This window comes from Gobius niger (genome assembly GCF_951799975.1).
Source record: "Gobius niger genome assembly, chromosome: 21".
In the NCBI taxonomy this organism is placed as follows: domain Eukaryota; kingdom Metazoa; phylum Chordata; class Actinopteri; order Gobiiformes; family Gobiidae; genus Gobius; species Gobius niger.
Window position 1 is genome coordinate 26,636,685 of NC_136872.1, and position 22,689 is coordinate 26,659,373.

General features: G+C 44.3%; 2 protein-coding genes across 2 annotated transcripts in view; both read right to left on the reverse strand.

Moving 5' to 3' along the window:
• The window catches only part of LOC306981091 (NACHT, LRR and PYD domains-containing protein 3-like), a gene marked incomplete at both ends in the record, with an annotated part of 491,281 nt that overhangs the window by 124,352 nt on the left and 344,240 nt on the right, over window positions 1-22,689 (reverse strand). Inside the window, one exon of the mRNA XM_079580641.1 lies at window positions 2,592-2,765. Coding sequence (XP_079436767.1) covers window positions 2,592-2,765 — 174 coding nt within the window. The remainder of the gene's footprint in view (window positions 1-2,591; window positions 2,766-22,689) is intronic.
• Window positions 2,864-6,709, reverse strand: LOC306980679 (protein NLRC3-like; the record flags this gene model as incomplete). Its single annotated transcript, XM_079580108.1, has 6 exons — window positions 2,864-2,883; window positions 3,084-3,238; window positions 3,315-4,121; window positions 4,236-4,711; window positions 5,004-5,473; window positions 6,700-6,709. The coding sequence occupies 6 exons, from the start codon at window positions 6,707-6,709 to the stop codon at window positions 2,864-2,866; spliced, it is 1,938 nt and encodes a 645-aa protein (XP_079436234.1).

Here is a 22,689-nt window from a genome sequence, read left to right on the forward strand (position 1 = left end):
AAAACTTTCTCCACGAATGTCACGAATGTCACGAACTGATGCGTTCTGTTAAGAATCCCATTGAGACGCGTTAAGTCATGTTACGAACGTCACGAATGACGAAAAAATGCCATTCGTAACACATCGTGCCTAAACAACAAATGAGTTTCAACACATTCAAAGAACATCTGTTGTTTAAAAAGCATTTCCTCCTCCTCGAGTGAAGGTGTAAAGTTGTGTCAGTGTGAATGTGAACTCCCACAGCGCCCCCTTGTGGTGTTTGTAGTTAGAAAGACGAGCGTTTTATTCCATGACTTTACATTAGATCTGGGGGATCTGCTGCTCAGGTGCTTTTGCCACACGAGTCTTTGAGTTCCTAATAAACGCTGAGTGAGTTTATTACAGGTGTTCCAACAATCGTAATCTTCAGTTTTGTAATCAGACGCCATATTTATACATAAATATACTGACAATCAATGGGAAAGTATTCTAAAAGTATTCAGAATACAGTACTCCGATTAGACAAAGTAACAGAATATGTTACAAAATATGTTTTAAGGCAAGTATTTGGTATTTAGTGTTTTCCCAAACACATCATTATATTATATCAATAAAAACAATCAGACGCCTGGAGAGTCTGAAGGACTTCACTTTCTTCTCTCTTTTTGTCTCCAGGTTCTTGATGGAGCTCAGACCTGTTCCTCTGAGCCGTGATCCTGGATCCTTCTGTTTATTCTCCTGGACTCAGACTGAGGCGTCTGATCTGGAGCTGCTGAACATCATTATTAAGGCCACCAGCTGTGGAGAAGCAGAAATCAGGAATAATTTATTCAACTTATTATTATTCACAATAATTAATCTGGAAAGACAATGAAAAATAATAAAGTCTTTTAAAACAGTTACATCTCCCGTGTATCGGAGTGTGGGCTGATGTGACTGAGGAAGACGGAGATAAACTGAATATGATGATTATTGAAACTAAACTCACTCCAGGTCTGTTTTTCATAAGGATATAACGTAATAACATGGTTAACACTTGATCTTCATGAATAACCTTTAATGATAGAATGGATTTAAGATAAAAAACTCTTTAAAACAAACTCCAACAGCCTCAGTGTGTTTAGGAAATAGAAAATGTTCCAGGTTCAGAACAGTCTGATAAAGTCTGGACTCACTTCAGTGTCTCCAGTCGACAGTCAGGGCTCTGTTTGAGGACCAGGAGCTCCTTCACGTCTGACTCTCTCAGATAGTTAGCCCACAGCTCCAGCTCAGTGAGATGTGAGGGGTTGGACTTCAGAGCTGAGGCCAGAGAGGAACAGCTGATCTTTGACAAACCACAGAACTCCAGTCTGAATAAAATAAATACATAAATAAATAAAGTTCTTAAAGTCCAGAGATAAAACAGATAAAACAAACACAAAGACACATCTTGAATAATAAAAGTCATGAATTTAAACTGAAGAGTTAATCATTTAAAACAACAAACTTTTCCACAAATTGTTTAAAGTCTAATTCTTTTCTAAAACTTTCTAAAATATAGTTTGAACAATATACAAGTCTTAATGTATAAAAAGCATAAATAGATGAAAATATTTCATTTGTTTCGTGATTATTTTAAAATGACATTTAACACATTGAGCGCCAACAATCCAGACCATTTTTCCTGATATTTGTAGCACCACAGTGTATTCTGTGTTATAGTTATGGACACAGGCTGTGGCCCGTTTGAAAGCTGAGACTCTCAGCTCTCAGGAGGTGGAAACACTTTCATTCTACGTGTCTCGGTTCCTCAGAAATCCTAAGCTAAACAGAGGCTAGTTTGATCAAATATTGTGTGTTTTATGAAACACAACTGTCTCCCTCATTTCACTCTTCACTCTTCAAGAAAAGAACATGGACTATTGAGAATGTCTGGGCCTGAGTTTCACGTTGTTTGAAGAGAACATGGAGCTGAAGTATTGTTACAAAAACACGTTGCCGAGGACGCGGTGGTGACTCGCAGTAAACAGCGCTCGCGTCTGACACAAGGTTTATGTTTAGATCATAAACTGTCGGCTTGTCGACCTCATTGGTCTGTGATTATGAGGCCGACGGATAAAAAACTAAAGAGCATCTGAAGCACAAGGTGAGGAGATGTTCTGTGCAGGAGATCCCTCTGCTCTCCCTCCTCTGACACTGAGCTGCTGCAGGACTGCTGGGCGGGGCCGCTGGGCGGGGCTTTGAAAACACACGATGAACTGTTGTGTCGCCATCTTCACTGTTTTGGTCACGGCCGGAGGAGTTTGATGGTAAATCCGAGCACAGAAGACGACACACAGAGCTCCCGCGCTCTGATTGGCTCGTCTTGGTTTTGCCGGAGTCAGCGAGATTCAAATCGCACAATTCAAGACTGTTTCCCCCATGAATCTGTGAACATGAGAATCAGTCTGACTCAGGCCAGGCTAAGACTGTCTCGTTTTGTAATAAAAAAATGCAGAAACATGTTTTTTTTCTTTTTGTCACTCAATGTGTTAATATATTCTAAAAGTCTATGGATAAAACTTCTAAGATTTTATTCTTCTGGAAATTTATTATTTTTGTCTTGAGCCCTGACACAGAGACTGTGAACTGACCTGAGAATCTGCAGGCGACAGCCTGACCTTTGCAGAAAACCACACAGATGAGACACTCCTGAGTCAGACAGACTGTTCTCACTCAGGTCCAGCTCAGTGAGATGTGAGGGATTGGACTTCAGAGCTGAGGCCAGAGAGGAACAGCTGATCTCTGACAAACCACAGCCCCACAATCTAAATAAAGAATAAATGAAGTGATTAAGTCCAGAGTAAAGTCAGAGGAGTTTCTGTAGCTACAGCTGAACATCTGAGACTCTGGTTTGGAGCAGGACTCAGAGGTCGGGGGTAAATGCTGTAGTTTTTCAGACATGATCTCATACACTTTATTTTACTCTCAGAGAACGGTTACGTCCCATCACTCAGTGATTAAAGGATGAGGAGAGTGGAGGATGGACGAGCGAGAGCCGTCACAGACCTGACACTGACCTGAGAGAGGAGAGCTGACAGTGAGGACTCTTCAGACCTGCACTGACCTGAGAGAGGAGAGCTGACAGTGAGGACTCTTCAGACCTCCACACAGCACAGACACTGAGGAGTCACTCAGTCTGTTACCACTCAGATCCAGCTCTCTGAGATGGGAGGGGCTGGAGCTCAGCACTGACGCCACCACTTCACAGTGAAGATCTGAGAGTCCACAGTAACTAAACCTGTAACAGATGTTAGAGCGAAATGTGAGTGATTCTAACAGGTCTGTGAAGCTTCTGTCTGTGACTGAGGACTCACACAGCCTTCCTGCAGTTCCTCACCGCTGGGATCAGTCTCTGTTTACCCTGAGGAGACGTGTTGTATTTGTTTAGGTCCAGCTCCTCCAGGACCTGCTCTGACATCTGCAGCATGTAGGCCAGAGCCGAGCACTGGATCTCAGACAGTTTCTCCTTAGATCCACCTCCAGACTTCAGGAAGTCCTGGATCTGCTGCTGCACAGACTGGTCCTTCAGCTCCATCAGACAGTGGAAGATGTTGATGCTTCTGTCGGGAGAGACTTTCACTGTGTTCATCTCTTTAAGGTTTTTAATGACTTCTGTGATTTCTGATTGGTCGATTGGACTCAGCAGAGCTCCTAAAAGTCTGTGGTTGGACTCCAGACTGAGGCCATGAAGGAACCGCACAAACAGGTCCAGGTGGCCGTTTGGACTCTGCAGGGACTTTTCAACAGATTTTATGAGAAATTCATTTATTTCACTTAACCCTGAGACGGTTCCTTCACTTCCATAAAGAAACTCTCTGACCACCTCCTGGTTGTTCTTAAAGCAGTGGTGAAGGTAAACGGCTGCCAGAAACTCCTGCACGCTCAGGTGGATGAAGCAGTAGACTGACTGGTTGAAGACACTCTCTCGTTTGAAGATCTCAGTGCAGAGTCCGGAGTAGACCGAGGCCTCGCTCAGGTCCAGACCCACCTGCTCCAGGTCTTCTTGGTAGAACATGATGTTTCCTGTCTGCAGATGCTCAAAGGCCAGTCTCCCCAGCTTCAGGAGCAGCTCTGTGTCGGCCTCTGTCAGCCCCCAGGTCTCAGACCTGACCTTCTTTGACCTAAACTTCTGACCAAATGCCTTCCACAAACTCTTCTTCATGCTGTCATTAGACCTAACTGCACCATCATGAGTGAGACTTTTCTCTGCTTTGTCCTGAGCTCCTGCTCCGTACTTCCTCTTCCTGTGCGTCTGCACCAACAGGAAGTGTGCGTACATGTCTGTGAGGGTCTGGGGCAGTGGTCCGCTCTGATGGCTTCTCAACACGTGGTCCAGGACTGTGGAGGTGATCCAGCAGAAGACTGGGATCTGGCTCATGTTGTGGAGGCTGCGGGAGTTTCTGAGGTGGGACAGGACTGTTTGAAGCTGCTCTTCATCTGAGAACCTCTTCCTGAAGTACTGCTCCTTCTGTGGGTCAGTGATGAAGCCCCTGACCTCCGTGACCCTGTGCACGCACCGCGCTGGGATCTGATGGGCCGCCGCTGGGCGGGAGGTGATCCATATAAGGGCGTGAGGAAGCAGAGCGCCTCTGATGAGGTTCACCAACAGTACGCCCACCTCTGACCTCTGTGTGACCTCAGAGATGAGCTCACAGCTGAAGTCCAGAGACAGTCTGCTCTCGTCGAGGCCGTCAAAGATGAACAGGAGTTTACAGACGGACAGAGTGTGGGCTGTGAGCGTCTGTGGGGCAGAGAAACACAACATTTAACATCCATGACTTTACACCACTTTCCTTCAACCCTCACTTTAAACCAGTGAGTGGTGGAGCTCCAGTGTGAGGGACTGCAGGGTTTACAGTGAATGTGAACACAGACTGAACTAACAAACGCCCTGAGAGCCAGGAGTCATTTCAAAAGTGTTTGAGACTTTGAAATATATGATGTGAAAGGTAAAGCTTTCTCTAAATGAGAGTGACCTGTGGATCCAGCGCTGGATGGAACACTTGGATCAGCTCCATCAGACTGTAGCGCCCCCTTCTGACCAGGTTCATCTCTCTGAAGGACAGTGGCACCACCAGCTGCAGCTCCTGGTTCTCTGAGCCCTGGGCCCAGTCCAGACAGAACTTCAGGACTGAGAAGGTCTTCCCCACTCCAGCCACGCCCACAGTCAGCACGGCTCTGATGGAGCCCTGCTGCAGCGCCCCCTGCTGCTGCTCAGGGGGCAGAGCTTTAAAGATGTCCTGGCACCTGATGGTGATCTCCTGGACCTCCTTCTTCTTGGACTGTGTCTCCAGACTCCTCTCCCCAGGTTGGGCTCTGGCCTCTTCACTGAGGCCCTCTGTGATGTACAGCTCAGTGAAGATGCTGTTCAGAAGAGTTCTATCTCCTGATTCTTCACTTCCCTCTGTCACACTCTCACATCTGCTGCTCAGGCTCTGCTTATGCTCCTTCAGAACCTTGTGGAGACCTTCACCTGGACACAGAGGAGGAGACACCTGTTAATGTTGATGAACAGGTCTCTTATTCCCTGCTGTAGTTGATGAGTCTCAGACTGAGCAGACTCACCTGGTGCAGGGCCTTGAACCCCCTGATCAGGACTGTTGCCTGTGTCTCCACACTGAGGCCAGGCGTCCTGCTCTGACTCTGTTTCTCTGTGACACAAACACACAGCACTGAGCACGTCTTTAACATTTCACAAGTTACAATCACAAATATAAAGCACAGTTTAGCTGCTGAGACTCTGTGTTCAGGTCAGATCTTACTGTGAGTCTGGAGCAGGTTCAGGACTGAAGTTTGGATTAAGGCCTTTAGACATGTCACTCTTCATGGACAGAGCCGACACTGAGGCTGTGGATCTGCTTCTGTGGAGAGAAGATGATTCATGTTTGAATCTGAAATGTGAAGTCAGTCTCTGGCCAGCAGGGGGCGTATTAATGCAGGAGCAGAGATGACTTTAATATAAGATTTTGGCTTAAAGGCAAATATTAAAGTAAAATCAGATCAATAATACTTGTTTATCTTAAAGGGCAAAGGTGAAGCTTCAGCACCACCTGGGCTCTCTGTGACCCTGAGGAAAACCCTCTGTGGGATTTCAGTCTGGTCACAGCTCCTTCAGGCCTCGAGCCAAAGTCCAACAGAACAATCAGATTAATGTTTTTATTTTCTTTATAACGATCAACGAGGAGCCAGTCATTACTGATGGATTTATGATCTTTAACTGAATCTCTGTGATTCACTTCAACTCTAATACTAATGTAACACAGGGAAGGGCATCAGGGTTTGTCAGTGTTTCACTGAAATATGATCATGAATATTCACTCAAAGTCACTGTTTAGACAATCACAGGATCTTAATACAATCAGTAAAATATAAAATCACTTCCTTTGAGTGAACCATTTTAAAAACCTTTATTTAATCTGTAGCTCTCCTGTACGCGGGGTTAAAGTAACGCAAATAATAATGATAAAATAATTCAAATATGAATATGGTAAAAAACAAAGCAGTAAAACTGGACTTGATAAAAATCAAAGGTGTGAAAAACAGAAAGTGGTAAAATCCCACATGTGATTAAATCATCTGTGAATTTGGATTCATTATAACAACATGGTTCATTTAATAACATTAATATCATGTCCATAAACTTAGTCCATGTATCGTCCACAGATCCTCTCATATGTTTCACCTTCACTTATCTCTGACCATCGACCATTGAGTGGTCAAGGTAAAATGTCACACCTTCGGTGTCAGGTGGTTCAACCAATGTAAATATCAGGAGAAAATATATTATTATAACATTTTTCAGTTTGTGTTAAAAGTAACTAAAGCTAATGTAAGAGTCCACATAAAAGAACATTTCATTTGAAATGAGTTGCTAATATCAGGTGGTGCAACTGCAAAAACATGTCAAATGACCATTTCAACATTATAGAGATGCTGATCCAGCACTGGTATAAGTGTCAGAGACAATACTAGAAAAATATATCAGATATGGCTTTAAAATGTCGATCCTGGAGCGATGACTGTTTTGGGCTGAGGCCGAGCTCCGTCCTCTGGTTTTATGTCTGATTCCAGCATCAGTTACAAATCACAGATAAATGTTCAGAGGAGAAAGGCTCGAAGATTCACTCGCCAAAGATTTGACTTTGTGCACATTATTGGAAACTATTTACATTTCAGAAAAATCTCGGTTCCGCCACCGACACTTTTTATAAAGAGAAACTACAAATACATAAAAAATACATTTAAATACTTGTTATTTAACAAACATAACTTATTCAAACACATAATTGTCGATATGCAGGACATCAGTTTTGAAAAAGCTTTTTGAAAATATGTTTTTAGAGCTTTACTCGTCATTGATCCTTTAACGCTTACTGGTCATTTGAAAGAAAACTGACTGCCGTGTTGTTGTCACATATTTTATGCATTTTTTGTGAAGCTTTAGATTTGGGTAAAGCCAAACTATAGAAAATGTGCTTGGTTCAGGTGGGGGTTTAGAGGTTATGGAAGAGCATTTTTCTAAAAGGTTTTAAGCTATCAACCCCATGAACTGCTACCTTAACGTGGTGGGGTTGTTTGAGTGCCCGAATGATCCGAGGAGCTCTGTTGTCTGGGGCTTTATGCCCCTGGTAGGGTCTCCCATGGCAAACAGGTCCGAGGTGACGGGTCAGACGAAGAGCAGTTCAGAAGACCCCAATGGACGTACGACATTCAAGGACCGTGACGTCGCCCGGCATGGCGCAGCCGGGGCCCCACCCTGGAGCCAGACCTGGGGTTGGGGCCCGAACGCGAGCGTCTGGTGGCCGGGTCTCTGCCCACGGGGCCCGGCCGGGCCCAGCCCGAAGGGACGACGTGGGCCCGCCCTCCTGTGGACCCACCACCCGCAGAGGGATCCGTAGGGGTCGGTTGCGGAGAGGACTGGGTGGCAGTCAGAGGCAGGTGCCTCGACGACCTGGTCCACATGCACAGCTTCTGGCGTTCGGGACATGGAACGTCACTTCACTGGGGGGAAGGAGCCTGAGCTTGTGTGGGAGGTTGAGAGATACCGGCTAGATATAGTCGGGCTCACCTCCACGCACAGCTTGGGTTCCGGATCCCAACTCCTGGAGAGAGGCTGGACTCTCCATGTTTCTGGAGTTGCCCGCGGAGAGAGGCGGCGGGCTGGGGTGGGTTTGCTCATATCCCCCCAGCTCAGCCGTCACATGTTGGAGTTCACCCCGGTGGACGAGAGGGTCGCGTCCCTACGCCTTCGGGTCGGGGACAGGTCTCTCACCGTTGTTTCGGCCTACGGGCCCAACATCGGTGCAGAGTACCCGGCCTTCTTAGAGTCCCTGGGAGGGGTACTAGATAGTGCTCCGACTGGGGACTCCATTGTTCTGCTGGGGGACTTCAACGCCCACGTGGGTAACGACAGTGAGACCTGGGAGGGGGTGATTGGGAAGAACGGCCTCCCCGATCTGAACCCGAGTGGTGTTCTGTTATTGGACTTCTGTGCTAGTCACAGTTTGTCCATAACGAACACCATGTTCGAGCACAAGGGTGTCCATAAGTGCACGTGGCACCAGGACACCCTAGGCAGGAGGTCGATGATCGACTTTGTAGTTGTGTCGTCTGACCTCCGGCCGCGTGTCTCGGACACTCGGGTGAAGAGAGGGGCGGAGCTGTCAACTGATCACCACCTGGTGGTGAGCTGGATCCGCTGGCAGGGGAGGAAGCCGGTCAGACCTGGCAGGCCCAAGTGTGTTGTGAGGGTCTGCTGGGAACGTCTGGCGGATCCCTCTGTCAGTGGGGTCTTCAACTCCCACCTCCGGAAGAGCTTCACCCAGATTCCGGGGGAGGCGGGGGACATGGAGTCAGAGTGGACTCTGTTCTCCTCCTCCATTGTCGATGCGGCTGCTCGTAGTTATGGCCGTAAGGTCTCTGGTGCCTGTCGCGGCGGCAATCCCCGAACCCGGTGGTGGCGCCCGGAAGTAAGGGATGCCGTCAAGCTGAAGAAGGAGTCCTACCTGGCCTTGTTGGCTTGTGGGACTCCTGAGGCAGCTGAGAGGTACCGGCAGGCCAAGCGTGCTGCGGCTCGTGCGGTCGCGGAGGCTAAAACTCGGGTCTGGGAGGAGTTCGGGGAGGCCATGGAGGAAGACTATCGGTCGGCCTCGAAGAGATTCTGGCAAACCATCCGGCGCCTCAGGAGGGGGAAGCAGTGCTTCACCAACACTGTTTACAGTGCGGGTGGGGGGCTGCTGACCTCGACTGGGGATGTCGTCGGGCGGTGGAAGGAGTACTTCGAGGACCTCCTCAATCCCGCCGTCACGTCTTCCAATGAGGAGGCAGAGGCTGGGGACTCGGAGGTGGGCTCGTCCATCACCCAAGCTGAAGTCACCGAGGTGGTGAGAAAGCTCCTCGGTGGCTCCGGGGGTGGATGAGATTCGCCCTGAGTACCTTAAGTCTCTGGATGTTGTAGGACTGTCTTGGCTGACACGTCTCTGCAACATCGCGTGGCGGTCGGGGACAGTGCCCCTGGATTGGCAGACCGGGGTGGTGGTCCCTCTCTTTAAAAAGGGGGATCGGAGGGTGTGTTCCAATTACAGAGGACTCACCCTCCTTAGCCTCCCCGGTAAGGTCTACTCCAGGGTGCTGGAGAGGAGGATCCGGCCGATAGTTGAACCTCGGATCCAGGAGGAACAATGCGGTTTTCGTCCTGGTCGTGGCACACTGGACCAACTCTATACCCTTCATCGGGTACTCGAGGGTTCGTGGGAGTTCGCCCAACCAGTCCACATGTGTTTTGTGGATCTGGAGAAGGCGTTCGACCGCGTCCCTCGTGGTGCCCTGTGGGGGGTGCTCCGGGAGTATGGGGTCCGGGGCCCTCTGTTAAGGGCTGTCCGTTCCCTGTATGACCGCAGCAGGAGCTTGGTTCGCATTGCCGGCAGTAAGTCAGACCTGTTCCCGGTGCGTGTTGGTCTCCGCCAGGGCTGCCCTTTGTCACCGGTTCAGTTCATTACTTTTATGGACAGAATTTCTAGGCGCAACCAGGGGCCGGAGGGTGTCCGGTTTGGGAGCCTCAGAGTCTCATCTCTGCTGTTTGCGGACGATGTTGTTCTGTTGGCTTCAACGAACCAGGACCTTCAGCACGCACTGGGGCGGTTTGCAGCCGAGTGTGTAGCGGCCGGGATGAGGATCAGCACCTCCAAATCCGAGGCCATGGTTCTCCACCGGAAAAAGGTGGTTTCCCCTCTTCAGGTCGGTGGGGAGTCCTTACCTCAAGTGGAGGAGTTCAAGTATCTCGGGGTCTTGTTCTCAGTGAGGGACGGATGGAGCGTGAGATGGACAGACGGATCGGTGCGGCGTCAGCAGTGATGCGGTCGCTGGATCGGTCTGTCGTGGTGAAGAGGGAGCTGAGTCGGGGGCAAAGCTCTCGATTTACCGATCGATCTACGTTCCCACCCTCACCTATGGTCATGTGATCCTCACCTATGGTCATGAGATTTGGGTCATGACCGAAAGGACGAGATCGCGAATACAAGCGGCCGAAATGAGTTTCCTTCGCAGGGTGGCTGGGCGCACCCTCCGAGATCGGGTGAGGAGCTCAGTTACCCGGGAGGAGCTCGGAGTAGAGTCGCTGCTCCTTCACGTCGAAAGGAGCCAGCTGAGGTGGCTCGGGCATCTGTTCCGGATGCCTCCTGGTCGCCTCTCGCGGGAGGTGTTCCAGGCATGTCCTAGTGGGACAAGGCCTCGTGGAAGGCCCAGGACACGGTGGTGGGACTATGTCTCCGAGCTGGCCTGGTGTCGCCTCGGGGTCCCCCCAGAACAGCTGGAGGAGGTGTGTGTGGATCGGGAAGTTTGGGCATCTCTGCTGAGACTGCTGCCCCCGCGACCCGGCCCCGGATAAAGCGGAAGAAAATGGATGGAAAATGGATGGATTTTAAGCTATTGTTGTGGCTAACTAAGCTAACTAAGCTAACTAAGCTAACTAAGCTAACTAAGCTAACCAAGCTAACCAAGCTAACTAAGCTAACTAGCAGCAGGTGCTAATGTCGTGACAAACGTCTCCACATTGAGCTTTTGGACTTTGTCTCGGTCCATTTAGGAAACTGATACATCTGCTCATCCATCAGTGTCTCTGAGGCCTGAGGTTTAAGACTCAGATCTACAGGAAATAACAAATATTACAGCACGACCTGAAACTGAAGAGGGAAAAGTGGAGGAGCTAAAACTAAACAAGTGAATAAAAAACAACAACATAAGGTTCATGAGAAGAACGATAACTTTGATGAACATCATATTAATGACATTTAAATTAACCATGTTTTCATTTTAATGACGTCTAAATTCTCAGATTTTCACACAGAATTTTCACATGTGGGATTTTATGGAACTCAGTTTTACCCTGTTCTGTTTCTAGTTTTACTGCTTTGATTTTTACCACATTCATATTTAATAATGTTTTGTTCCTTTGACCCGTCACACTCACGTTCATCTGTTTAGTCTTTAAATATTATATTTCCCTGAGCGTTAGATCGAATCATCAAAGGCCATTCAGAGAAATCACGACAATAAGAAGAGTCTGGTTAGTTTTATGCCCATCACAACATGGCCGCCAGAGCTGTTGTTCCAGTGGGTTACCATGACAACGCCTTATCATGAGTTTATCACAGATCTGTGAATGATCCACTCACTGCTCTGCTTTATCTGAGGATAAACTTCACATCAGGTTTGTTTCTCACCGTGAGTCTGGAGCAGGTTCACGTCTGAAGTTCAGAGGGAAGTGTTTAGACCAGTCACTCTTCATGGACAGAGCCGACACTGAGGCTGTGGATCTGCTTCTGTGGAGAGAAGATGATTCATGTTTGAATCTGAAATGTCAATATTTCCCTGAGCGTTAGATCGAATCATCAAAGGCCGTTCAGAGAAATCACGACAATAATAAGAGTCTGGTTAGTTTTATGACCATCACAAAATGGCCACCAGAGCTGTTGTTCCAATGCGTTACCGTGACAACACCTTATCTACAGTTTTATTACAGATCTGTGAATGATCCACTCACTGTTTATTACGAGTGAAGGAACTTTCACAAACTCGAATAGTTGAACATGAAACATAAAGTAATGAGTTTAGTCACATTTGTCTTTGAAGGAGGTTAAATAAGAAACAAACTCACTTTGTCCCACAGAGCTGTGGCTCAGTGCTGCCCTCTGGAGGCTTTGCTTTTCCTTCTGCCATTTCCTCCGAGTCTCGTCCTGGGGGAGAATCAGAGCCTTTAACACAGAGATAAACCTCATCATGTGAACGCTGAGTTTATTTACCTGAGACTGAACCAACAGGAAACAGTGAGACTCGGAGACTCGGAGACTCGGAGACTCGGAGACTCGGAGACTCGGACACTCGGACACTCGGAGACTCGGAGACTCGGAGACTCGGAGACTCGGAGACTCTGCTCTGTCTGACGCTCCTTCAGACGCACTTTGACTCTGATTCAGGCAAAGCTACAGGTTAATGATCCACTAATACAACATCCATCATAAACTAAAGGTCAAAAAGAGTTAATAATTACTTAAGTTGTCAAAGTTTTCCCAGTTTTTAGCATAGTTTTGTCTCTGATCATGAGTTTATTCATTTGCTTTGGCTTTTCAGACTTAAGGCCGAGTCAACAAGCAAAGGTTCAGGATCAGTGTTTAGACGATAAACAAAGATGGTCCAGTTTGTCCCACTGACCTTTACATGTGTTTCAGGATTCAGACGCTCAGTTTCATTAAGGCAAAGGTTTTATGTTTCATGTTGCACGATTGAACCTGATCATAACAAAGGCCAATAAAACAATTCAGATTCTGGAAACGTAAGGATGGAAAAAGCTGTGAGAAATGTTGAATAAAATCCTCTTTATTCTCTTGTGTCCTGATGATTTACAGTTCATGACGTTTGTACTGAATGTGTTTGTTTGTCTCAGTTTTGAATTGTCCTTTGGGATGAATAAAGTTGTTTGAATTGAATTTAACTTGAATTTGTCTTTTAGTCGTTGACAAACCTGCTCAGAAATCCAGGTACGAGGTTTACTGTTTTGGATTGACCAAGACTGTCTTTGAAAACAGAAAAACAATTGTCTTAGTTTGTTATGGAGCCCTGGAAGTGACGTCAGACAAAAAACACATATATAGATTTTTTTTGTTTTCATTTTTAACATTATTCCTTTAGTCTGTTTCATGTTGCACAGAAAGTTTGTAAAACCTTTGACAATAGTAATAAACAGTTTTCTGATTCTGAGCCGATTATTGCTCCACGTGGAAGAATCCGGAATGACATCAGGATCCAAACAGCCTCACATGAAACTCTTTTAAATTTTTCATCAATTTTTTTGTCAATTTTTGTCACTTTTTTGCCACTTTTTCATCAATTTTTCATCACTTTTTTGTCACATTTCCATCATTGTTTTCGTCTCCGTTTTGTTGCTTTTTCTCACCTTTTTTCCAGAAGCTTTTGGATTGGGGTAAAGCCAAACTGGAGAAAATGTGCTCGGTTCAGGTGGGAGTTAAGGGGTTAAGAACTGATTCTCACAGAGAGATAATACATTCCATTCTGTAAAGTGGGCGGCTCGGTGGCACAGCGGTTAGAGCCTCAGCTTCACAGCTCGAAGGTCCTGGGTTCGATTCCCACCAGGACAGGGCCTTTCTGTGTGGAGCATGTTCTCCCCGTGTCTGTGTACGTTTCCCCACCACTAAAAACATGTACAATAGGTGAATCCTCCAGCAACCTGGCTCCACATCATGGAGATAGTTTTTATTAAATGGTCTCAACTTATAAAGCGCTTTTCCACCTACATTAGGCACTTAAAGCGCTTTACAGCAAGGATCCACTCACCCATTCATCCTCTCATTCAAACACCAATGTACACAGACACTGGGGCAATGTGGGGGAAGTGTCTTGCCCCAAGGACACAACGACAGTGTGCACTACAGGAGGTGGGATTCGAACCCCTGACCTTCCGATCATGAGACGACACTCTCTACCATCTGCACCACTGTCGCCCCATTAACAACATTTTGCTCACAAATGTGAGTAATTTAGAACATTTTACTTAAATCAAGCAACATTTAAGTAAAACACCTCAATTTTTCACTAAAAAAGAATGTTTTCCTTAAAGGATTCCATTTTCTGAGGACATTTTGCTTTATTATATTATTGATTTGCTTAAATGTAGTGTTTCTTTCTTGTTTTATGATGAGAAAAATATTCTAGGAAAAAGAATTCTTAGCAAGAAAACAATGCTGACCCCATTGGCAGAATTTTTTCCTTCAAACAAGACAAAACGTCTCATTTTAAGATTTCTTTCCTTGTTTTTAGAAGCTCTGTCTGATTCCAAAGCCTCACCTGAGTGTGGGCTCTGAAGCGTCTCCTCTGTCCGACTCTCCCTGGTTTCTGCTCGGTTTGGAGATTACAGGACCGTCCCGTCATCTCCCCTTCAGCCGCACATTTGTGACACTGCGGCGGAAACACCTGCTCTTTACCTGAGGACAAGCCCCGCCCTCTGTCACCACAGCCACACACTTAACCCTTAAGGCACAGGCTGAGGATCACTGACACTGAGATCAGAAGGAAATGTGGATCATTTTATGTATAAAAGTGGACAAAATCACCAATATTTTCAGCAGTGAAATCTAAATAATGGAGTCCGAGTTTGTAAATGGGATTATATTTATATTTACATCTTCACACTCCGGACACTTTCTTCACATTTCTGTTTGTGCTTTGGCTTCATGGATGAACAACCATGTTTTTAAAGGTCCAAATAAAATCGTTTATAAAGAGATATTGATTGATTGATGTTGAAAATAACACTTTGTTTGATTTTATTAGGAGACTATGGGAGTGCAATGCAACAACACAACCACAGCAGACAGGACACAACACAAACACACAATCTCTGAGCGCCGTCAGAACAACAGGCCAGTGTCACGCCTCATTTGAAAGCTAAGACCCACAATACTGATGTTTTTCCTCACGTTGTTGCTGTTTTGTGTCACCTTTTTTTAAAGATGTTTTTGTCACATTTTTGTCACATTTTTTTAGAATTTTTGTCACTTTTTGGTTGAATTTTTATCACATTTTTGTCACATTTTTGTCACTTTTTGATTGAGTTTTTGTCACGTTTTTGTCACTTTTTGGTAGAATTTTTGTGACTTTTTGGTTGAGTTTTTGTCACATTTTTGTCACATTTTTGTGACTTTTTGGTTGAGTTTTTGTCACATTTTTGTGACTTTTTGGTTGAGTTTTTGTCACATTTTTGTCACATTTTTGTCACTTTTTGGTTGATTTTTTGTCACATTTTTGTCACTTTTTTGTCGCGTTTACATCCTTGTTTTCTTCTCATTTTTTGTGTCTGTTTTGGTGCTTTTTTCCCCAGAAGCTTTTTGATTGGGGTAAAGCCTTTTGAAAGCCTGGATGAAACGGGATCCGTTCAGGTGGGAGTCGAGAGGTTTCACTGTGTCAGAGCCATAAGGGTTTGATTCCACAGAGGGTTAAACCGTCTCTGAAATGTGACATGTTTATTTGTGTGGTTTTATCAGTAAAGGTTTAAGTGTGAAAGTAAAAGCCGGAGCCGAGGCCGTGAGAGCCAGACTTTTATCCTCACTTTTATTCTCATCGATGACACAGGGCTCAGGAATACAAGAGAAATGTGACAGATGTTTAGGACTCAGAGCAAACACTGACACGCTGATAATACCACGCAAACACTGACACACAAATGTCCATTAAAGCCACATTAAGGAGAGATTGTATTGTAAGTATTGTAAGATTTTATTCGGACCATGAACAAAACATAAAAACACAAACTCATACGAACTCAAAACACAACCTGCCATGATCGTGGCAGATGAGCTCAGTTTCAGACGTGCAGCTCAACACATTTACGTCTTAGTACAAACTATTTTACCTTTTGCACATTTGAAATGAGGCTGTCCGGAAAGGAGTGGGGGGGAAGTAAACACTTATTTAGTCCCGCCCCTTTTAAGAACTGTCAGTCTCTTTTCCTATTTACTTTTTAGGCTTCCTTAAAACAATAATCTGAGCTCTGTGATCTAAATCAAGTTGTCATATACAGTGTGAATACTCCCTACCATCAACATCAGGTTTACAACAGCTGAACATGAAGAGTCAGAGATTTTCTTCCGATACTTAGAGAAAATCCATTCTTTGTATTGATGTTTAAACTGTCTGATATTCGGACATGGTTTGAGGTCTACGTGTCATTTATTCCATATTTTAGGACCACAAACGGACACACACAAACTGTTTCTGGATGTCCGGGCATGGGCAGTTTTAAAGTGATCCAAGCCCCTTAAATGATATTTTCCTTCTCTTTCAGAAAATCAACTGCTGAGTTTTTAGAGGTCGCTGCTTATTTTCAGCTTTGTGCATTAACTGAGCAGTTTTAAAAGTGATGTGAAGTTTTAGAATCTTGGCTTTAATAAACAGTGGATTGGTCTCGGTCACCGGCGTTATAAATTGTTCTTATTGCTCTTTTTTGAAGGATGAATATCGGTTGTAAAGTAGTTTTATAATTATTACCCCAAATCTCAGCACAATGTGTCAAGTAAGGCGAGAGAAGAGAGAGAGATCAGTTTGAAACACAGCACTGTGGAGCTGAGGGGCGTGTCCAGGTGAATATATATCAATTACAAACTCCTGCTGTGGAGACCGACGTGAACATGAGAACAAATGTGTTGGAAATGTCGTTTGTGGAGGCTCTCGTTCATCCAGGGAACATCCATTGTAGAAGAATCATGGACTGGACGTGAGCGATGCTGTAAACTTCCCTCCTCCTGGCTCAGACTGAGCTTCTGTGACTAAAAGTAAACCTTCACTTAAACCCAGTCCAGTCCATGATTTCACCTTTTCTATGGTAAACATGAGGGGTTTCCGGTGTAAAAATCGCCAATGTTTTCTGCAGTGAAATGTGAATAATGGAGAGAGCCGGGTTTAAATGTGTGTTACAAATATTTCAGTTTAGTTTCAGTCGAAAGAAAAGTCGACTAAATGTAAAACTGATTTCGTCATTGGTGATTTTTATTATAATCCGAGACACTACAGGTGAAAAGGGAAAAAGTTTAAATTCACAGACATCAATGTGAAGCTTTTGCTGTCGATCACTGGCATAAATGTGAGAAAACAATACATTGCTGTTGTGAAAACTGTCGTCCAAAGCAGTGGTTCTCAACCTTTTGGAGCCACGACCCCCATTTTAACAGTAAAAGGGATTCGTGACCCCCGCTCGGGTCACACCGTGAGAAATAGAAATAGTAGATTACATAATTCTTAACCTCTTAACTCCCGCCTGAGCCGAGAGGATCTTGTTGTAATTTTTTTTGTCATTTTTTGTCACATTTTTGTAATTTTTTGTAATTTTTTTTGTCATTTTTTGTCATTTTTTTGTTACTTTTTTGTCATTTTTTTTGTCTTTTTTTGTCATTTTTTGTCATTTTTTTTGTCACATTTTTGTCCATTTTTTGTGAATTTTTTGTGAATTTTTTGTCATTTTTTGTCATTTTTAGTCACATTTTTGTCAATTTTTTGTCGTTTTTTGTCATTTTTTGTCATTTTTTTCGTCATTTTTTGTCACATTTTTGTCATTTTTTGTCTTTTTTTTGGTCATTTTTTGGTCAATTTTTTGTCATTTTTTTGTCAATTTTTTATCACATTTTTGGCTAAAATGAAATTCATCAAACTACAAACAAATAATATAGAATAATAATATATCAGATTATACGCTAATGAAAATATGGCTATTTTATCTAAATGATCTGGCGACCCCCCAAATTTGTGTCGCGACCCCCTTGGGGGTCCCGACCCCCAGGTTGAGAACCACTGGTCCAAAGCATAGTATTGTCTCACCTACATCACTGCCCTATAGTGTGGTCCAATGCTCCACAAAAGCATCTTCAGAGACTTCAAATGGCTCAGAACAGAGCAGCTCCAGTCGTGCTTCACTGTCCTTTCCACACTAATGTCCGTGAGATGCTCAGGAGACCAAACTACAGGCCAGTCTCCTCATGGTCATGCACAAAGTTCTGATGGACAAACAGCCCAGTTTTTGGTTCAACAAACTCTTATTCAGCGGGTTTGGTCACAGGTTTGTGTCTCATCAAGTGACGACAAACTCTGTGGTTGTTCCAGGACCCAAAAGTGACTCAATGAGAAGAACCGTTATGTACAGAGGAGCAAACGCCTGGAACTGCTTTCCTTTTAACATCAGAAATACTAAGAGTAAACCACACTTTAAAGGGACTATACGGAGTTAAAAATGTTAAAATTAAGTATTTTCATTACCCTACATCAGGGCTCTTCAATTACTTTTGTCACTGGGCCAGATTTGTCGGAGGTCATTGGCTACTGGGCCGGTCAGTCGGTGAGCCGACCACCGCCACCAAACGTATTCATATTTTTGGGATAAATAAATGATAATTTCATCATCATCAATGCTTGAATAGAATAGAATTGGACCTAAACACAATAGTTGTTTTATATTCCAGCATTTTAGGCTTTAGAAACATTGCAATAACATATTAATACAGAATAATAAAGAGCCTAATAATAAACTAGGACGACTCAGAACTAAACCAGGATTAAACCAGAGCAAAGCATGATCTATAAGGGCTAAGGCAGGACTAAATCCCATCTAAACCAGAGCAAAGGCCTGATACAGAATAAGAGTTACATGTGAGACCAGCTCATCTCAAACAACATGAGTAACTCCTGCTCAGCCGCTCCTCAGCTGAGGGACAAGCGCTGACCAAACCCCTGAGCTGCTGTTCTGTCCAGACCTCACGCTTTATGATAAAAGTGAGAGAAGCTCATTGGAGATGGCGCGCTCATTCACTGTTCACTTCACAAAGAGCATCTCTGCGCTTGTACATTTCCCACAAAGACGTATCGAATGAAGTCGGAGAAGAAAGGAAGAAAATGCACCTGTCAGATTCATGATTCAGATGTTATTTTGTTAAGTTTGAGCCCAGAGAGCGAGCTTTAGCGCTGAGCGGTTAAACACGCGCGCTGCAGGTGCAGGACACTGATCCAAAACTCATGCACCATCAGCTTCATCATCCGCAAACATCATCCTTCAAACATCCACAACTGAACTGGTGTTCCTTACCTGACAGTAGCTGGTCAAGCCCTTTGTAACGATGAAGACGACAGGGAAACATGTGGTCATCTGCGGCGGGGGGGAAGAGCGCTGCTTCTGTCGCGGGATAATCCGAACAAAAGTCCAAAAACACGCTGCACACTGTCCTTGTGCTTCGGTTTAGAAAACCTGTCAGTCCGTCCAACGATCAGCTCCTGTTCACTCCGTTTACACCGTTTTAAAGAGCCATGTTTTCATTTGAGCCGCACTGTAGGAGAGACGCTAGCTAGGCTGCAGGCACTGCTACGAAAAGTAGCGCGATTCCGGCGCGAATGCTCCGCAGAGCGACGCGAACGCGGCCCGGAGAGTGCCAAAAAATAGATGTACTTATGGAAAATGAGGCGCAGGCCAGATTTAATTGGTTGGCGGGCCGGAGCTGGCCCGCGGGCCGCCAATTGAGTAGGCCTGCCCTACATGTTCCGGCCATGTCCTAATGTGTAGAATGAGCCCAGCCCTGTCTCTAAAAGCCTGCACTGTCAATAATAAAAGTGGATCAGAGCGCGTGACGTCATGCGTGTGCCCGAGCAGCTGCCGCAGGCGTCCATGTCTCCGCTCTAAGGAGGTAACTTTTGAACAGTGAGGATGGAGTCTGCGGAAAGCAAGAAGAGACCGGCCTCGAGCCCAGCGGAAACTCCATCACAGACCCCAAGAAAACACAAGAAAGTCAAGCAACAACTTTCGATTAAGTGAAGTAAACTTGAGTCAGAGCGACGCAGGTCAAAGACCAGAGTCAATATTGGAGCAGCTTTTCAGCGATGGCGAGCGCTAAGAGATGCTCTCGGTATGAAAACACACCCACCGTTAGCTTAGGTAAGACACAATTACAGGTTTACGTGAAAAATAATATCTTATGCTAATAAATGTACAAGCTATCAGCCAGTAGCACGTTTTCAAAGCAAGTTTTGTGCAACTTCAGTGAATGTTGGTTCTGTTGAGTCATTGTTATGCTAGTTTGTTAGCTATAATTATTAGAGAAATGTATAGTAGCTCTGTGGGTCTGCACAAGCAGCAGCTGCAGTACTGTAAGTATAGGCTAATTACTATATCTACAAACTGAAGTAGTAGTTTATAAGGCTTTTCAGGACAAAAACATCTCGATAACCCTTTATATAAGCATGGGAGTACAACACGTAAACAGGTGCTCTACTTCAAGTTTCTAATGCAATGCTAACTTTTGGGCCTTAGAGAAGATGCGACAGGTTTTATCTTTTTTAAATGTTTACTAGTGCATCGCTTATAATACACCTGTTGCCTACGTTTTATTTATACTTTGTCTACGTTGACAAAACGCACAAATAACACTTTCTTACCTCAGTTCAAGTCATGTCTGCAAATCTGTGCAAAACGTGATGCAAATGCTGTTGTTTCTGTTTATCCGTACGTGGACTAGGATGTGCGCGTCATGCACGCAGTTACGCATTACACCTGAGGTGGCAGTAGCGAGTATAAAACTGAGAACTTCCATACAGCCCCTTTAAGCTGAAAGTAAAAGGTGAATGAGCTCAGTACATGTGAGCAGAGTCACCGTGTGTTATATGTGTCCTATGAGGCTGCGTGATTATATGAAATGTGAAACATTCATGGATTCTATTTTAACTGTTCTGCAATTTTATATTGTGTCAGGACCCCAGGAAGACGAGCAACCACTTGTGGCGCTAATGGGGATCCTAATAAAGAAGAAAGAATAAAGAAGTTTTCTGTCATTTTATCTTTTCATATAAGATCAAGGTGTTTTATGCCTAAAAATGCCCCAAATTTCCCATCTTTTCAGCGACGAAATCTGAATAATGGACAGAGCTACATTCAAATGTCATTTTATTGATAAATGAGTCACCAAGACTTTTTCACAGGGGATTTTGGATTTTTTGTTTAGTTTTAAAATAAGCTGTTTTTATTGGAAACAATTGTAAAAATGTGTAAATTCTCGCCTTATTTATTGACATTAAACTCAATAAATGGGGCTTAAGGGATTAGATAATAAAAAATCCCTCTGAAAAAACCTTCCAAATATTGTTCAGTCCGAGGCTGGAAAATGTGAAGTCTTTAGGTCCGACTGACGTGGACATAGTGTCGCCACAATGACAGAAACATGTGTTTGGAGAAAAAGGCCCTTGAAATTGTGTTCTCCCATATAAGTCTATGGGGGAACATTGAATCAGCGCAATATTTAAACATGTTACTGTGAAGATTTGGTATATTTTCTGTTTCCGGGTGAAAGCTTGTATGTTCAGAGACAGATTTGTCCCAAAACCTGAAAACTGAAAAAATGTCGTTTTGCCTTTAGTGTCTCCAGAGCTGCTCCTTTAGCAGAGAATTTAAGTGAGACTTTTTCAAACTGTCTGTGAAGTTTGGATGATTTTAGTCTCGTCTTTGGCAAAAACATGACTTTGACTGAAATGGAAAACAGCGTCGTCTCGGTCACGGCCTTTCCTGCCACACGTGGATGCCAAACATCCAAACAAACCCGTGTTTTCCCTGCAGCGTCTCGCCTCAGGTCGGATTTATTACCACCATGTCCCCGGTGCTTCACGACAGATCAGTGAAACGCTGTTGTGATTTAAGGTCAGCACAAACTACACGACTTTTCTAGTCGTAAACGATTTTATATAGAATGGGGGGTCCACACTACACGACCCGACTCTGTGACTGCCTTCGACGTGACTCGATTAGACTCGACACGACTGAGAATTAGAGTGAAATCGGGCTTAAAAGTCGTGTAGTTTGAGCTGACCTTTAAGCAGACTGTCAGTTCCGCTCAAATTAAAGAAAGAGGAAAGGACTGAGCAGGTGCTGATCAGTGTTGATTTCGTCGACTAAAATAGTTAGTCTTAATTTTAGTCAAAGTGATATTTTTGACGATTAAAATTGGACTAAAACTAAATTAAAAGTTTCTCATGAGACTAAAACTGTGACTAAAATGTCCAGATATTTGAGTCGACTAAAATAAGACTAAATAAAAATGAAAAGGAGAGACTAAAATCATCCAAACTTGTATTGAGCGTCTGAAAGAGCCTCAGATCATGTTTAAAGGATCAGCTCTGAGCTTTGTTCATGTGGAGCAGCTCCATGAAGTGGAGGAACAACATTAAATATGATTATAATGAATATTATCAATATAAGTCCACTAAATCAGTCTTACATTTAGTCGATTCAATTTACTTGCAATTTTTAGTCGACTAAAACTAGACTAAAATTGAAGATATTTTTTTTGACTAAAACTAGACTAAAATCGAATTACATTTTCGTCAAAAGACTAAAACTAAAACTAAATTAAAATATGTTTTCAAAATGAACACTGGTGCTGATGATGGACATTTTGGATGAGACATTGATAAAAGCAAATCAGATAAAAAGCTGGACTGCGAAAGACACCGTGTTATCACAAGTACATGGATACATCCTGAAAGGATGGCCTGCAGAAACTGATCCAAACCTGAAGCCTTTGAACCAGAGAAAGCTCAGCGTAAGAGATGGCTGTGTTCTCTGGGGCGCTCGTGTGGTAATCCCGACTAAAGGAAGAG